Source organism: Cheilinus undulatus, linkage group 16, assembly GCF_018320785.1.
Source record: "Cheilinus undulatus linkage group 16, ASM1832078v1, whole genome shotgun sequence".
Classification (NCBI taxonomy): Eukaryota; Metazoa; Chordata; class Actinopteri; order Labriformes; family Labridae; genus Cheilinus; species Cheilinus undulatus.
The window spans coordinates 26,128,725-26,147,570 of NC_054880.1; the positions used below are offsets into that span (position 1 = coordinate 26,128,725).

The following is an 18,846-nucleotide window of genomic DNA, read 5'->3' on the forward strand; positions in this document are numbered from 1 at the left end:
AATAAATCCCCAATGCGCTAGCCATAGCTTGTCATAAGGCCAACGGGTAGGCTAATTGCTGGAATGCTGTCTATTTTCACATGAACCAGATGCAGCAGGACAAAGCACATCGTACCTGCTAAAGGTGTGTTTTAATCCACATGACTCTTGTCTTTAGTCCTGGATGATTCAAAGACATGGACTGTGACTGTCTCGCTTCTAGCAGCCACATGTCGATCCCTCATGTCTGTTAGTGTCACAGTGCTAAAGTTTAGTAAAGTGTCTGATAATAGCATGTTTTATTCTTTTATTTTGGAAGGCAACATCAGAATTTTTTTTTAGCTGCAATTAAACTACAAAGACAGAAGAAACGTAACTTCACATTACTTAAAGAGTAAATATAAGGAATTCCTGAAGCATTAAATACAGGATGAGAAAATGAAACTGAGACTTTTTAGCTCTGAACTGCCTGCCAGGACATGAATGTGATTGTTTTTCTTGTGGATGACACAGAGAGCTGACAGGTCCAGCAGAGCAGACAGATGATTCCCCCAGCCAGGTTGTAACATTTTTTTCCTAATTTAAGAGGCTCGAGATATTACTGCCTCATTTTTCATGATTTTTAGGCTTAATTTTATACACTTAGAGTTGTTTTACATGGCCTGGTGGTTCACAATAGTGGCATGTCATACAACAAACCTACCATAACAATTTTTTTATTATTTTACAGGGACTTTAAAACATATTTTAGTTCTGGTCTCAGAATTAACATAATAGTAACCTCCTCAAGTGTCCCCATGCTTTTAGTTTACATCCCACAGATTAGATGGTGGTATGTTGCCTGAGTTCTCTGGTGTGCCCTCTAGTGGTGTCCAGTAACATTTGGAGTTTGCAGGCACGCATATTTATTGGAACGCTCATGATGCAGCTGGACACATATGTAAAAGCAGGAAGGAACAGCAAGTATATCTACAAATTTATGTTCAGGGCGAGATTACCAGGTATTTATTTGTTTCTTTAACAGTGACATTGTACTGGAATAGACTGTCCTATCTAACTTTGTTAGATATGACAAATATGGTCATTTAATGCTTGCAGAAAAAAGTCAAAGTCGAGGCATATAGAACTGGCGGATGTCATATGTGTTATGCACATGCTAATGTCTGTTTTCCTTCCACTGCAGATGGTAGATCTCCCTTCTTTTACATGTTTTTTTATTTCTTTGTTGTCACAAATTCCATACCTCTTCCTTTGTTCCTTTTTCTTCTTTGCTTCTTTCATTAATTTGATGTCTTGATAAAATAAGTCATGTGCATTACTTAGAGCCCCCTAGGAGCCAAAATGTTATTTAAATATGTTTGTAACTAGCCTCTTCTTCTTATCAGATTTGTGTTGTTTGCCATAAGTAAGTGCTTCTTAAGTTAAGAAAATATGGAACCTGAAGTTTAAAAAAGGTACGTGTTTAATATCACAAGGTGCAGATTACTTTTAACCTGTCCACTGTGAGTTTCTCAAACCAAAACAAGTATGGATGCACTATATTATCACTATAGCATTGGTATCCTCAGATATTGGCTCAAAAACTCAGTTATGAGCTTTGCCAGATAGGAACATTTCTGCTGATATTTACAGCTGATAATTTAGCTGTACATATCAGCAGGCTTTACAAATACATTTGTGCCGTTTAAAGCAAACTGATGGACCTACAACAGCTTGAGTTAATTTCTTTTTTTCATCCTCATTCCTTAAACTTCAAAGTGTGTTCCAAGAACTCTGGTTTTTTAAGGTCTGAACTATAGCTAGTAAATTTCTTGCAGTTTAGAAGATTGGGCTTTGATTAGGGATGTAACAGTATTTAAATCTCATGGTGCAGTAATACCTCAGGAATAAGTCCACGCACAGTATTTTGTGCAGTATCAAAAAAAAAAAAAAAATAACAACAACAAAACAAATGAAGACTTTGAAAAAAGTAGCTTTTATTAAAGAACATAATAATGTATCAATGTAACAATATGTGCAAAAAAATGCTGAAGCTGTGCATTTTGCTTAAAATTATAAATATAAACTTTGGCTCCACCACGTTTACTAGCCTTCTAAAACCTTTATTGTCCACCACTAAAAGTAGCAGTAGGTCTTTGGTGATATAGTCACTGATAGTCCTTGTGATCTGTTGAACGCTTCCTTAAGAGTCTTTTGGCCTGGCTGCCAAGCAGCTCCTCATGTTACTCGCACTCCCCATTAAATGTGACCATGTCTGCATATTGTTATTTATTTGTCTGTCACCTTTTCTTTTTTCTCAGTTCTCAACTTTTGGGAACCAAAATGCTTCCACACGTCAGATTTAAATGTTGCCTCCACAATCTCTAAACTTTGTCACTTGGTTCTCCCTCACCACTTGTAGCATCCACCCTTTTCCCGCTGTTAAATCAAGCCAGGGAGTGGAGCGCAAAGGATGATGGGTATGCAAGGGCTGATGGTAACTGTTATTCCCACGTCCCTCCGCTTTTCTCCACTAAAAAACTACACTTTTACCCCTTGGACCTATTGTTTGAAACGGTCACATGTCCAAGACAGTATAGAGACACTTCTGTCATATCTGCTGTTCAATTCAGGGAATGAATTTTGATAACAGGTCAGGTCTGTTTTGAAAAGACTTGGCGTTTTTACCATTTAAAAAAAGTTCTGTTTCTATCAGCATTGGCTAAAAAGAGTTTGGAAACATTAGACTATCAGATATCAGCCAAAATCCTACATAGTGCACCCCTGGAAACAAGAAGAAAGCAGTGGTCTCCTTTTGTAGGAAAATGATACATTGAGTAGTATTTACCTGCTCGGTGAAAATTGGACATGATATTTATAAACCTTGGCCTATCTGAATTAGTGTTTAATGACCTTATTATATATAGTTTGCTTTATTTCTATGAACTTAAAATAAGCCTTTTATTCTTACATAAGAAGGGTCCACTTCACGGATTCTGCCATCTTGGATTTTTGCATCTTGCATGTTTCTACAGTACCACAGAAAGGACCAAATACCATATCTACATTTTTTTAACTTTACTGGGTGCCACAAAATTAATGTGGTGAAAGAATATGTAACATGTAAATTTTGGATCTTAATTGTGTTGAAATTAATCTATTAATGCATACAACCCCGAGTTGTTAGACATATTTTGGCCAAATACTTGAGTTATTTTATGCACGTTTTTTAGCTTAAAGTTTAGATCCCGGCTCTCTAGATAGACTGTTTCACATATCCATGGTGTTGGATATATTTCACATCCATCTGGGCACCACCACATAGATGGTGTTTGGGAAGTGCAGACCCTTTCAGTATGAAATGCAGAGGCTGATTGGAAGAACATTCTGTCGGTCACATTCACTACAGGCCAATCAGGGCAACAAACATGATGTGGAAGGCGTACTAATCTCTTTCCAGCCACCATTGTTCATAGTCTTGCCATCATATCAGCAAAACCACAGCCACACCTCTTTCTCCACAAATAATACTGATTGGTCTGGTCATCCTCTGACTGGGAACAAGTGTATCAGCTTGAAGCTTTGCGAGAGGGATCTTTCTGATGACAGACATGAAATCTGCAGGATTAATCAGCTTTACAAGGTTTAAATGTTTGTGGAAAAAATCAATGTCTTTTATCTTCATTTTTAGTAAGAATAAGGTTTGATGTAAACATTGGTTACCGATTAACATCGGTTGATTAGGTTTTGTTAGATGATTAAAAAACACAAGACAACTCAGGATGTTTTTAAGTCGCTGACGTTGAGAGAGTCGTGCATTGCACATTATTCTGCTGAGTATGATGAGATAAACAATGGTCACTTGTATAGTTTTTCTCTGTTCTGACAATCCATCAGAAATAATTCTGCTTAATCTTTAACATTCAGTCAGCAGATTGTTATCCGCCGCTAATGTTGATAATCATCCCTTTTTGCAGTGACTGCTTTTGTGCATACAATGAATTAAATACAAAAGTAATGAGCAGTTTAGTCAACGATAAAATAAAGATTTTGAAACTGCATGGTATAATTCAGCAGCAAACAATTTATCCCTAAACAATGGAAGAAAAAGCAGCAGAGTTGAAGCATTTATTTTCTAATTGTATTCATAGTGAAAGGCATAGCATCAGAGTGACTGTGTAAAGTAACCCTGATGTTGTACTGATGAAGCAAATGCTGTCAGAATGCTCATTATTTTAAAATCAATTCATCAGCTCATTTTAACAACCATCATTCATTGTTCATCCAAATAATTGTATCTTTCTGTATTTTCTGTGCACTCTCATTTGTCACAGTCAGCTATTGTGTAATGCAGGCCTTTATTGAAGTATTTTTCCTACTTTAAAAGTTGACGATAAAGCAGTGAGCTCTTTTAAAGTGATGTGATTCACCATGGCAAGAGCAGGTTCATAGAAGCAGATGTAAAAAGAAGCTCCATACTTTTGTTTGTGTTATGTTTCTGGAGCCTTTAGGCCAGTGTTAAAGTTTTTAAAGGGTTTCTGGTCGTGGGGGTGAGGTGTGCTGCCCTGACTCTTTCTATCTTTGCATTGCACAGGTTGTGAGAGCCGGGGCAGCCACCTCACCTCCAATAAAAACTCGGGACAGATGACCGGTTGGCTTAGAGAGACAGAGAGAGGCAGATTGAGGCGTATGAAGAAGTCAGGCTGGAGAACGAGACCGTCACACTGCCCCGCGACTGCCCCAACCCAAACCGGACCAACAACTGTCCAACGAATAATTAAGATGGACTATAAATCCAAAACATGAAGCCACTATGTGTTTATGGAACCAATATCTTTGGACTAAGTCTGGACTCTTTGCTGCTTTTACACACTTCGAGTACCACGTTTAATTCTTTCTGTGGCTCCAGCTGCATCCATGCAGTCGTCTGAATCTGCAGGGTATGACCATGCATGTATGCACATATCCGTTCTAAAATAAAGCAAAATCTTTGAAGCAATACTTGAAACAAAAATAAAAAATAGAGCTTAACATGGAGCCGACTGATGGATGCAGCTGTTCCACATATGATGTTCAAAGCACTGAGTTGTTTTTTCTTAGAAGATCCCATCAAATGGGGTTTTTACTTTGTTAAAGTGATTTATTAATTTTACAAATGCAAAGTCAGAAGGTCACTGTGTTTACATGAGTAAAAGTATCCTTGTTGGGTTGACAGATGTAAAACTGGACCTGGTTGTTCAAAAGGTTGTCAAACAGATAAAAGTGAGCTGGATTTTGTTTTGGCTTTTCAAGAAAAATTTGACAGGATCAATCTGGTCCATGCACAAAATTGACAAATTTGTTAGCTCAATTTTTTTTCTTATCTTAGCAGCAGTACAGCCTCCCACCACTAGTAGCCTCTAAACGTAAGTTGTATTGTAGGGTGTGTCTGCTTGACCTTGCATATAACTGCTCAAAGAAGCGGTACTTGTACTTGGAGAGAAATTGAATTGGATTCCAGATCCTATCCAGCTATGGCATGTTTTTTATGCTTCTAAAAAACCCAATTTCAACATTTAATCTTATCCAGTGTCTTTAATCCTTTTAGATTACTTTTGAACAACCGGGCCTTGGTTAAAAAATAGACATAATAGGACATTTACCCTGGTTTTGAGAATCCTGCGTATGCTTCTGGAGACCAGTGTACTTTGGCATGTAAACACTGGATCAGCATTTCTGACGAGTCTTTGTTGGTACAGAAAATACTCACTGAAATTGTGAGAATTAGAAACACATGCACACAAATGATCAGAAATGTCAAAGGATAAATGTTTTTTGGGGGGAATTAAAAGAAATGGTTTCTCATGTTTTATTTGAACATGAGTCAAACCAAAACCAGGACACTTCACAGCAAAACTCAAATCTTGAAACTATTTACACTCCATTAAAGCCTTACTTACCAGAAAGGTCCAGATAGTCATTTTATTTTAAGGTGTAAAAAGCAAAAAAATTAGGCCTTGTAATATATTAATTAAAAATCCACAAATGGAGCAAATTTTACTTCTAGGGTGTTTTAAATGAGATCTTAGTTTGTAGAACTCATTTTTAAGACACTTGATTGTGTTTTCTTGTCCAGTTGCACATGTTCAACTTATTACAAACAATTTATATAGCTTTTTTTTTTTTTTTTTGCTTTTTGCATCTTGAAACAAGATGATTATCTGGCCTTATGGAGTAAACATGGCTTAGATGAAGTGAAATCCATAGATGATAATTACATAAAGCTTGACAAGATTTGAGTTCTTGTTGTGTGATGTGAGTATAAATCCAGTCAGGGAAATAAATAAATTAGACTGGCAATTTTTAAACATGAAGACAACTGAAGACCTTTGTTAAGGAGAAGCAGCTTTCTAGATGCTGAAGTGCACCTTTTGTTATGAAAACTTTGAGATTGTTTTAATTGTAATATGTTTTTTTACAGCTGCTTAGAGTAACTGAAACCTCTTTGCTCATTGGTTTTGTTACTCAGAGTGTCAAAGTAGAGCAATATGATGAAGCAGAAAATTGCCAAACTGTTTTTTTTTTTATGTTGAATAATTCCTCTTTATGCCTCCAGATACTTACACTGCAAAACTCAAATGTAAGCAAGTGTATTTCTTTAATTTCTGGTAAAAATATCACATTTACTTGTTTTAAGACTAAATAAGCAAGCAAGCCCAGATAAACATCTTGTATATACTTTATATCTTGATATAAACCAAAAAAATAGTCCTGCAATAATTGTAATATGTGAACTTGAACTACTTCTTTGCACTTAATTGCCCTGCAATTACAGGACAGTCAAAGATTTGCGGAAGGCCAAGAAGAGAGCCGTTGGTGGCTGTGTGGTACTTTTCAGTTCAACAATGTGTATCCTATCAGTGAAGCAGCTAGTGCAATATTGATCAAATTAAACGTGGTTATCATTTTGGCCAGAATCATGCAGCCCTGCTACAAAGCACTCATTAGACAGTGTTTCAAATCAAGTTATAAAGATGAAGACTAATGACCTTGTCTTTTGACCCATGACCTTCAAAATCTAATCAGTATATTTTTGAGTCAGAATTGATGTTGGTGCAAAGTTTGAAGGAAACCCCTCAGAGCACTTTTGGGATATTGCACATGAAGCAAAGTCAAATCTGTTCATCCTTAGGTCAAAGATGAAATTCATGCAAAATTTAAAAAGAAAAATCCCTTAACAGGTTCTTTGGATATCATGTTCAACAGCAAGGGGCTCACCTGCACTCACCTGGGACCTTTGAACTCCAAAATATAATCAGGTTTTCCTTGAGTCAGAGTGGTTCTTGTGCAAAGTTTGTAGGAAATCTCTTTAAGCCTTCTTGAGATGTCGAAATCACAGTTAAGAAAGAAATAAGCAAGAGGCCCAAAGACATCAACCATTGACATAAATCTAATCAGTCCAAATGTTCTTGACATCTAACTTTCACAAAGGTAGTCTCTGCATTATGGCACTAAAGGTGATAAACTTACTTGAGTGATTATGCTATCTAAATAAAAAAGGCCTTCCTTAAAGGCCCTTGATAAGTAAAAAAGCTTGGTACTGGCACAAATTATACTCATTACAAACAATGCAGACCATATTAGTGTATTTTGTATCTTGAGATAATATCTTTATTCTGACTTTAATTAAATGTGGCTCAAATGGGACAAAAACACTTGCTTATATTGTAGGTTTTGCAGTGTAACTTAATCTTACATGTACTAGACCAATTTTAGTTTGAAATGTTTTATTTTTGTGGGTACAAGGTGGATGTTTTTGCACTTTTGATGACCTCCATGTATGACTTAACAGATGCTCAGCGTTATAGATCGCAGTCAGCCTCATCATTCCTGAGTGAATCCTTTGCTGAAGCACTTAAATTTTGACTTGAGTGTTATGTCATGTCTTCAAGGTAAAATAAGGAGGAGTTGGTGTCATGTGTACAAAAGCCAACTGTGTGTGGCGTAGCAGTGAAGTAATGCTCCCATACAGCATCAGTAATAGAAACAAAATAGTGTAGTTAGCAGTAATACCGCTTAGATATTAGTCTTTAGCGCTGTTAGGGCATTCAGAAGTCTTCCTCTCGTCTTCATATTTCTCAGTGACAGTCAAACTGACAGAAAGAGTCCCAGCTTTGTCTCCTCGTCTCCACTGGGACGGAGTCAGTGCTGTCAAAATAAAAGAAAGTGTCACATTGTGCCCTTGTGTGTCACTCTTCTGCCCGTCCAGGCTCCGTATGCATGCTTCGGGGAGCAGTCAAACCGGGGCCGCTCACTGCTTTTCCAGTGTCCACATACAAATCCACAATGGGTTTGTCTCTGTTGACTCCTGACCCCGTCACTCATAGTCTGTCCGCCCCAAGACTGCGTGTCAGATTTACAGTGCATGGCTCTTTATTTACTCTGTACAGTAATTCAAACTGACAATAAGTGATGTGTTCTTGTAGATTTTGAATGCCCGGTAGCTGTGTAGTGTGACCATGTGTACAGTATTTATCGAAGAGGCCAAACGTGCACTGCAGAAACTCAAATCTTAGTGATTGAATCAGTCGTATTTCTTCTCATTGCCCTAAATATAATGTCATTAACAATACTGTTTTGCAGTGCATTTCTGCAACAACACTGTAATGAAGCTTGGCCATCATTAGTGCTTTTACATCCATATTGATTTTGCAGTGGCATAGGAATCAAAAAGTGTTTGGTGGAAGTTTTTATCCAGTAGCACTGCATTGTGGTAACATCTGAGCTCCAGGTACCTGTAGTGAAGATAATTGTTTTTATATCTATCAACTTTGATAATAGGTAGAGGCGCTAGGGGAAAAAAATCATATCAGAATCAAAAATGTAGTTCCTATCTTTCTGCATCAATTCAAACATAAAAAAAAATAATTTCTAATATACTTTATTTCATCTTTAGTACATTTTCTCTAAGCACCGTCTTCACCTTCCCTATTGCACAGATTCAGCAGGAGGTGTGTGGCTCATAAGCTGTTAGCATTAGCAATGCTAGCTCTCAGTGTCAGTAATGTTACTCAGCCCGTCCCGTTTTACCAGAAGAGAAGTGTTCAGATGCACCGTTAATCCTATGATACCCCCAGTTGGAGGAAGCCTGACCAAACGTATATGCTAAGTGTGCTAAAGAGTCACAAGCCCGAGTTCACATCCACATGTTAAAATAAGCAGAACAACAGCAAATAACTGCTGATCAACATGTACAATAATAATAGCAGCCTCTATCATCTGTTTCATGTCAAAGATCGATGTTATGTTTTGATAAGTGACCATACTAACTGGTGAATGTACGTCGAGTGCATCTTTGGTTGTCATAACAACAGATGGTGAAAACTTACCCATCGTCTTTGTTTAGTTGTCATGAAATACCTGCTGTGTATATTTTAACATATGTTGTTACAACAGGAGTCACCAATATTTCAGTTAAAAGTCACTGGTTAACACGGTCGCTTGTTTGAACATAACACCTGCTCCCCAGCAGCTTTGTCAGCAGGTGCTTAAGATTTATAGTCACATCATTTTTAACTGCCAAGTTTGTGTTAAATGCGTTTCTTGCTTAAGCCCACACATATATTCCTACAAGGGCTGTCAGGATTAATCTAGTTATTAGCGATTAATCAAGGTCTACAATTATTGCACTTTTTTTTTAATCGCATGCTTGAATGTCTCTTTCAGTACACTTTGGTCAAGACATGTCAGCCTCGCCACAGTGATGGAAAATAAGTCCACCACTGCTCCTTAACCACTCATTTGACTTTAAATTATTTACAGACAGCTCAGTGGAAAAGTCAACATCATGTGAACCTTTTTAATGTTCTCTTATTTCATTTTTAATCCATAACAAGTTATTTTTCCAGGGTTAAGTTCATGTTAAAATCTTAAATCTACCCATAAAAGTAGGTCTGTATCAAAGCAAGAAGTCAACTACCCCTAGTTTAAGACAGTAGGAAAATCAAAAATGACACAAAAAACATTTGCGAAATGCAAATAAGTGGAATTTTAAAATGTGATAAAAAGGGGTGCGATTAATTGCAACTAATCTCAGAATTTCTGTGGTCTGTCACAATTCAAATTTGAATCTTTTGACAGCCCTAAATCCTAAAAAATATTTTTTGTAATTTAAGCACAGATAAATGTTATCTTTGTTTTACATTACATTGTTTTTAATGTTTAATACAAGTCAGTCTAAACCTGCTCTCTTTGAAAAGTGTCTTGAGATTACTTTGGTTATGAACTGGCGCTATACTAACAACGATTGGTTGAAAGTCAAATCATAATTTATAGCTTTGTAGTGCACAGCAGACCGGAGTAGAAGGACAAACAAGCTTCTCTTTGTGAAAATAGGAAATGTTTGTAAATCAGGAATCAGTCTGAATTAAAAATCAATTCTGAATCAAATCCTGACATCCAGACTTCCAAATGTAGTTGGATCACCTGATATTGAAAGGTTTGCATCTCTCCTTGTGAGGTGACTGTGGCTTAGAATCAGCCTAATGGTTATTTATGGCCACAGATCAGACAGATACACTCTCTAATATATGAGCTTTTGCAGTGTATAAGTGTTTCTTTGTGCTTACATACTTGATTATATATCATAAACATGTGCTGTGACCAGAGTTGAACTCTTAATTTATCACTCTTTATTTGAATTGCCAAACATTTGTTTACAGATGTGTTGTTAAGGGAGTATTTCTGATTAATTGTGTATTGTATTATTGTGATTGTGTATGAAGTAAGAATGTGAACGTCGCTGCTGTTTGTGAAGTGTCTCAGCCTCTGGCCTACAGCTCCTGGAAATTAAGCGGAGCTTTAATAAACTCTTGACTTTTTCACCTTATTGCCGCAGTGATAAATGAGTGTCAGCCAGCTAATTAATTGTTCTAAAGGTGCGGCAGCGGCGGTCCGTTTGTGCGTGTAATGCCCTCTGTCATCTGTGATTTATCACCTGGGAAGTGGCCTTCTTGTTGGGAGGGGGCGCCTCTGTGAAGTGTTTCTTCTCGGCCCACATAAAGCAGAGGATAAAACAGAACTGCTGGATTCTCATACTCATGCTCAGTATTACACTGCCTAAATACATCAAAATCTGAGTTCTTACATCTGTTAAAGACTTTAGATGTCTGAGGCTTTAGAGCTAAAACCCTTCACTGGACAACTGAATAAAAACTCATGGTGGAATCACTTAGGACATGACCAAAGCTTACAGTTTCTGTGCTCACTTTGTATGAGTTATACAGTTTCTTTTGAAAACTCCAGCAGACAGAGGTTAATGTTACTTTATCTATATTTTAATTGTCTTTGATGTTGGGCTCAAATGCAAACACAGTCAAAAATGCTTTCACTATCCAAACACCCTGTTTAGACAATGCATTGACAGTGATTTTATGTTTGATTTGGGCATTCGTATACCAAGTGATAATCCTGAATGCTTTGTGTAGGTGTGCTTCAGAGAGTACTGAAAACGGTTTGATATCTGATTCCTCAGACTGCACACAGAGGTGGTCTTGGAGGTGGTGTAGATGCATTTCCTACCAGCATGCATTAAAAACCACCTTGTCAGCTGACCTATAGTATTCAGCCTGTAAACAAAAGCATTGCTTCATTTACGTCCATCCAGCTTTGCGCGGAGTGATGGGAATTTAAGCACTTTTTAGAGATCCACACTATGCAACTTTGGGGAGCACCTAAAGTCACAAACAGGAACTCTTAACTCAAGAGATAACTTCACTCATGGTGCATATGTGTCCCACATCAAAGCAATAGATCAAATGACTCTTTACAGAGTTGAACGAACACTGGTGGATCAGTACAGTCAAAGAAGTCCAGCAGTGAAGACCATTTCATTAAGAATGGAGTTAAAATTACTCTTTGGGGGTTAAAATCAACTTTGAGATGTTAAACCCTGAGATATAAACACTCAGGTTTATGCTGTTTTGGGGCGTTATGTGGAATCATTCTCTCTCTATTTTCTACTATGTAGTCAATAGAGGTGGAAAAAGTACAAGACTGTTGTACTGTTGTAAAAGTACTGTCACTCTGTCTAAAACTTAATTAAGTAGAAGTCAAAGTACTGATTTCAAATTGTACTAAAAAATACATACATAATAAAAAAAAACTACTCAATTACACTAATTTGAGTAAATGTTATTAGTTACTTTCCAACCCTGTTAATCTGACAACCTAACTCAGTAATTGTTAAGGCTGGCAAATTTATACTTAAAGCAGAAATCACAGATGCCTTACAGAAGGCTAGAATACATACTCATGTATTATTATGTCAACATAGCTCTGCAGTTCTCCAACTAAACACTAGATGGCAGTTGGATTTCCATACTATTTGTATCACCAGTTTCTAATCCTTTTACACATTTCCTGCTTGTTTGTGTACCAGAAATTATGGAAACTGAATCAGGGTGTAGTTTGTAAGTTTGAGCTAAATATTGATCATCAATTGATTTTACCACATTTATTACAAAGAGTGAAAAAGGGAGACATAGGAGGAAATGGAAAGTATGGTCAGCTAAGGCAGAGGAATTTCTAATCTCTGCATTTGTTCCACTCTCACAGAATTTTTCTGGAGCTTTTATGGATCCATCAGTGGATTAAGATGTTTGTTCACATGCTTTGTATATTGTTTGTCATTATTTCTTAATGACAGTTGACAAAACTCCTCAGATGAGTGCCAAAATCTCTGCCTGAATTCAAAGTACTGTTGGAATAAGTTTCAGCGGTTTCACAAAATTGTGTCAAAGTTGACATGAAACAGAAAACAACAGTGTCTCTATCTGCAGGTGTATGAGCCACCTCTTTTATTTAAACGACAGTGAGAGAAAGCAGAAAGAGACATTTTTGGTTTGAGCATCTCTTCGAAATGGAACCAACCCACCGTGGAGAACTGTAGCCGCCCCAATCCCTCATCCTCGACCCCCGGGGTCCTTGGAGACCAGGCAGCAGCTTGCAAACCAGAGATGAGCTCTGCTATAGCTGCTTTCTGTTCTGGTTTGGGGATGAGTCGGAGGGAGGAGGACGCGCAGAAAGGGGGGAGGGAGGGTACGAGGGATAAAGAGAGAGAAGAGCTAGCAGGGGAGGTTCTGGAAGGCAGTAACCTTTCCGATGATGAGTGCGTTTCCCATTACTGCTCTGACACCAGATCCGGGGAGATGATTTAATGGCGGCATTTTGTTTTTGCTGACTTCACCCTTTTTTTTCGCCCTATTAAAACAGAAAACACCCGAGCTGGGACCAGGGCTGTGTGGGAAGAGTGGCCAAGCAGCTAAAATCTATTACTCCTCAACTTCTCTCCTCTTTATCCCAACAATTCTGCCTCAGCGTGGGCACGCTCTGATTCTTCTTTCTTGTTCAATGGTTTCTGTCTGATCATCTCTTCACTGAGCCATGCTGCCCCCTAACCCAATCATAAATTCATAAAAACCCTGAAAATCAACCATAGAGCCCCTATTTTATATTGATTAACTCAAAATAGTCTTTCTTAATGCCCAAACCACCAGATCAATACCCACAAAAATGGCTGCAGTGGTCATTCTGACTATGTTTGTAATATTTGCATCTTTTTTTTAATACTTTATCGAGAATTTGAGAATAAATGGATCATGAATATGCAGATAAAGATTGCTCTGCTATTAGAAATGAGCAAAAGAACATGCATTGTTATGTCAAGTTAAATCAAACCTCATATTTCCTACCATTTATGCCCAGTATTTAAGTTCAGCCACCATTGGGGATGTAGTAGACGCAAAATTAGAGGTTAATCCTGGTCTGTTGTGTTTAGTGTATCGTTCAGATCTTCTGTTTAAGGAATAAAGCTTATGGACACCTCTGGAGCTGTAATGATACATTTATACATTTACCACTAGGAGCCATTGTAGCTGTTCTTTATTACGACTGCCATAATGCCACAATGCTCTTTAACCAGATGTAAACAACAGAGAATTGGTAGTACTAATAGTATCGCATAGGAGTAGTGAAGTTTAGCACTTTTTTGATTTATGAAATGGAGATAAAGTTTTTCAGAGGCTGTGTCGGGTTATACTCATATATGTCAAGGTAGGGCTGGGTGATATGGCCTAAAATTGATATCCAGATATATTTTTGCTATATCCCGATACACGATATATATCGCAAAATTTTGAAATGGCCTCTCAGCAGCTGTATTTAATTCGGCCCCAAATGACACTAGTTTGGTGATAAAAATAGACTGTTCTATTGGATATTTAATAAAATTGTTTGCAGACAGTAAAAATCAATATAAAGTCAAATTTAGCAGTTTTATTTTGAAGAGGACTTCAATTCAATCGTTTACTTATAAATCAAAATACATAAATCATGAAATACTCAGTCTTTTACAGTGTATGGAAAGTCCTGAAATGTTTTCTGGGTTGTGTTTACTATTGATGACCATAAAATGATTATTTCCCTCATTAAGGGTGAAGCAAACCTACACAGAACTCACAATCATGCATGCAGTAAATGGCCAAAACCCTGCAGTCTAGTCCACCATTCAGGCTCACAGCTGTGATTATATTAGTCCGTTATCTGTGCTGATGAACGCTGGACCAGTTTCTGACAAGTTCATAACATGAGAGCGTCTTTAGTCCTTATTCAATAAACTCTCCTGTGTGATCATGGTGGAAAAAGCTTATCTGGAGGCAGGAACATTTTAACTTCTTGTTGTTGGTGTTTTGAACTGTAAGGCTGAGATAAGTCTCCGTAGTTGAAGAGAAGTGGATCACATTTGTCCGCTGCTGGGCCGTCTTCTTTCTAAAATGTACAACTCTGGCAGGGAGTCTTCAGCAAAATGCTCGCGCCCAGGCAAATCTCGTATTCTGGGTTAAGTGTCTTTTCAACAACACTGGGCTAATGTCTTTAGCGATATGTGTTACTGCCACCGTTGTCTCGGAGACATCTTGTGGTGTATTCTAACAAATACCACATGAGTTCGACCTCTTCCTTTTCAAAGTTGAACGACTGCTCAACGCTGCAGATCCAGCGCTGTTTCTTGCTGTCTCTAAAGTCACCCAACTCCCCACTAACTAGCCATGCTGCTCTCTTTACCTTTCTCTTTCCTTGCTTCTCGCTGCTGATGCGCATGTACAGAGGAGTTTTCTGGATGGGCGGAGGAGAGAGAGTGAGCTCTCTCTTCTGTGAGAGATGCGTGCAGGGACAATGGGAGAAGTGAAACTCCAGCGAGAAATGCACGCTGACGGCTCAAAACTTCCACATAATTTATACTCGGATATTTGCGATATAGTCATTTTATACATCGTGGGTTGCAAAAGCTGGGATACATCGAGTATACTCGATATATCGCCCAGCCCTATGTCGAGGCACTGAGTGACAACATTCAGCACAGGATTGTGGCTGTTACGCTACAAAGAGCATCGAAGGCCTGCAGTTGTAGCACTGCTAATGTTAGCCACATTCTGTAAATTAACTTTTCACTTTTACAGTCTGATGGTGGTTTGCAGAATCAGTTTTCCTTAACTTTGGACTGGCCAACTTAGAACAGCTTTATTTTGTAATTAATGAGAGGGGGTATTTTCGCCTTGGAGCTTCACTTTTTATTACACATTTTTTTCAGCAGATCATTCCTACAGAAGAAGAACGATAAGGATAGCGTATCTTAGGAAACAGTGATATCTGAAAAAGTCTGTTTACACAGCTGATTTTACAATGAAACAAAGTTAGTATAATAGATGTTTTAGGAATCATCCATGAACTGCAGGCTATATGTAGCCAATCAAATCAATCCAGTCATTTAATATGACTTTGATTTTGCCAAAAATGTGTACTATGATATTATTTATCTGTTAATTTGTCAGAGACATTATGTAAGTATTGTTGCATTTAGTTACAGAGCAACTGATCCGGTGTAGAAAAGACTTCTAGCCAGGGCTAATTTGTAATCTATGTCTCTGTTAGGTTTTGAAAGAATGACACACATGATATTTGGTATCTCTTGTGTAATTATTTAAATTTATTTAACCAGGAAAACCTCACTGAGATTAAAAATCTCATTTACAAGTGTCCTGGCCAAGACAGGCAGGGGCACAGTTGGCAAAGACATAGACATAAAAAATAAAGCAATTACAATTAAAGAAAAACAAATCCAGAGTCACAGAGCAGAAAATCATCAGTCAAAACATCTACAACATGATACATCATCCTCTTATGCCTTCAATCTACCTTTAAAAAGATTTAAAGAGACCAGCTCCTCAAAACATAATGTCTCCTGTACCAGATTCCAGGCGGAACAGCGTACCTGAAAGTCCTTTTACCCATTTCAAGACAAACTTTGGGAACAGAGAGCTAAAGTAAATTTTGTGACCGAGTCACAGAGTGAAGACTGTAGCCTCCAGAACTTTTGACATGAATGAAATCACACAAGTATGATGGAAGCAGATTAAGTAAAGCCTTAACAATAAGGATATGCCAGTGATTAAGCCTATGTGTGGTCACAGAAGGCCGACCAACTCGATCATACAGAGTACAATGATGAGCTAAGGATTTAAGATTTGTTATAAACATTAGAGCCCCGTGGTACACAATATCTAAAGATTTAAGGCATTGAGAAGATGCATGCATGCACAGAACATCACCGTAATCAATCAAAGGCATAAAAGTGGCAGCAACAAGCCTTTTCTTTGCAGCTAAAGAAAAACAACACTTATTTCTGAAATAAAAACCCAGTCACAGCTTTAACTTCTTTGATCAATATGAAGCCTAAAAGACAGCGATTCATCAGTTAAGAAAACAAGATATTTAAAAGAAGACAGACTCAATCAAATCACCCTGAGACGTAGTGACAGAAGGAAGGTTCAGCTCCTTTTTCTTTGTGTCTGAAAACATCATGAGTTTAGTTTTGTCAGGACTTAGAACCAATTTTAACTCACACAAAGTGTCCTGTACAATATCAAAAGCTTCTGAAAGCAACAGATAGCCTGATGCTGTGTAGGAGCAGAGCAATAAATAACAGTGTCATCTACATACTAGTATAAATGATGATTTGCATTGGGAACATTATGCCCGATACTGTTGATATACAGTGTAAATAGCAGCGGTCCCAAGACTGAGCACTGAGGTACTCCATTTTCAGCATCAAGACATTTAGAAGTAATTCCCTTAGCCTACACACACTGAGTCCTGTTTGATAAATAGTTATCAAACCAACAGATAGACTGTTCTGACAGATCAATACAGTGCAGCCTGTCTTTTAAAATGACATGATCAACAGATATGACAGAATAAAAGAGATATCAGAGCAGAGTTGGAAAAAGTGCAGGACTTTTGTACTCAAGTAAAAGTACAGTTACTCTGGTTAAGACTTACTTCAGTACAAGTAAAGGTGCTGGTGTTCACATCTACTCAAGTAAAAGGAAAATGTATTTAATTCTGCTGAAATTTTGCATCATGGTAAAGGTTTTAAGACGGTGTAAATTTTGGAAGCTATTCTACATGTAGTCTTATTTAATAAGGTTAAAATTTTTTTAGTTGTAGCCTCAATTTAGTCATGTTTCAATCCTTTATAATTTTAGGTAACAAAAACTCTAAAACAGTTCGATCCAGTTTAAGTCAATAAAAGCCCTTAGATTTTAGTCTTTAAGTTTGATCATAATGTTTATTTTCTTTGAACTAATTTAATCAGCCAAACTGTAAAATAATATAATTGCAAAACGCTCATGTTATTACACTGTAAGTCCTTTCATTGATGAAAACACTGAAATACCTTATACACAGTGGAGAAATAAAATAGATTTTTAATGTCTGACGGTCCATTTGAGTCAAGTTTCATAACCTTGATGAAAGCTAAACTTACTTTTAATAGGAGTTTTTATCATCAAAGGTCTATTTTTAGCTCGTTTAAGTCTAGGCTTCAAAACAGGGCAAATTAGGAGCACACTCAAACGATCAAACTTCTTAAGGTGCATGGCCAAAAAGAATTACAAGAAATCTTTCAATTATGGGTTACTGGAAGAACACCTTATTTCAGGTATACGGTGTTCTGTTCTTTTTTTTACAACGCAGAAGAAGACTGGCTGTCGAAACATGTTTGTTGTAAACCGGCTTACCCATAATTGAAAGATCTTGAGAGGACATTTTTTTACTGCTGATCCTTCAGTTTTCTTGTTAGTCTATCTATCTATCTGTTAGTTAGACTATCTTTTTTTTCACATAATAATGGAGAAAAGTTGTTAAAAGTGGCCTTCTGAGGTTGCCAGTTCAGTGCAGTTGATAGAGTAGGCTAGAGTCCTCTGGTCACTGTTGGGTGAAAGTTTTTCCTCCACATTTCCTGTTTCATTTCAGCTGTCCTATCAGAATACAGAGAGAATGTCTAAAGTCTACTAATTTTTAAAAAGTGACCTGCCTGGTTTGTGCTTTGAGCTACTCACAAAGCATTCTGGGATTGCTTGCTCAACCTGCAGGCCTCTTACACACTTGTACACTTTAATGTATGTACTGTGAATGAAAATTTTATGAATATTTTGCAGTAATCTTGAGAAAACACTCACCTATTTGCAGGGCATGTCCGTCGTGCATGTGGTCAAAGTGACTATTGTTGATATTCACAACTCTGTTCGGTAATTTTGATCAAATAAGGCAATAGTGGTTTTCCACTTTCTGGAAAAGTCTAGAGCCTTACATTTCTTATGATCAGATTTATTTCACAGCAGAGTAAAAACATCAAAATAACGGCCTTAGTGGTTAAAGTGTTGATGTAGGTAGAGGTAGTGTTTTATCAGCCCAGGGTTTTGGCCGGGTCAGATTCTGCAGGACTCAACCTTGTCCTGCCGAGGTGAGGGCACAGACCTGCCGCTGAAACAAACCTCTCTCCTGGTGGTTCAC

General features: G+C 37.5%; 1 protein-coding gene across 3 annotated transcripts in view; it reads left to right on the top strand.

The window, feature by feature from the left end:
• Positions 1-18,846, top strand: part of phf14 (PHD finger protein 14) — a 126,391-nt gene that overhangs the window by 64,990 nt on the left and 42,555 nt on the right. Inside the window, exon 17 of one of the 3 annotated variants that reach the window (XM_041808436.1) lies at positions 4,553-10,946. The exons of the other annotated variants lie outside the window; for them this stretch is intronic. Within the exon in view, the coding sequence (XP_041664370.1) occupies positions 4,553-4,559 (7 nt within the window). The 3' untranslated portion in view covers positions 4,560-10,946. Of the gene's footprint in view, positions 1-4,552; positions 10,947-18,846 lie in introns of those variants that run through there. 3 annotated transcript variants of the gene reach the window in all.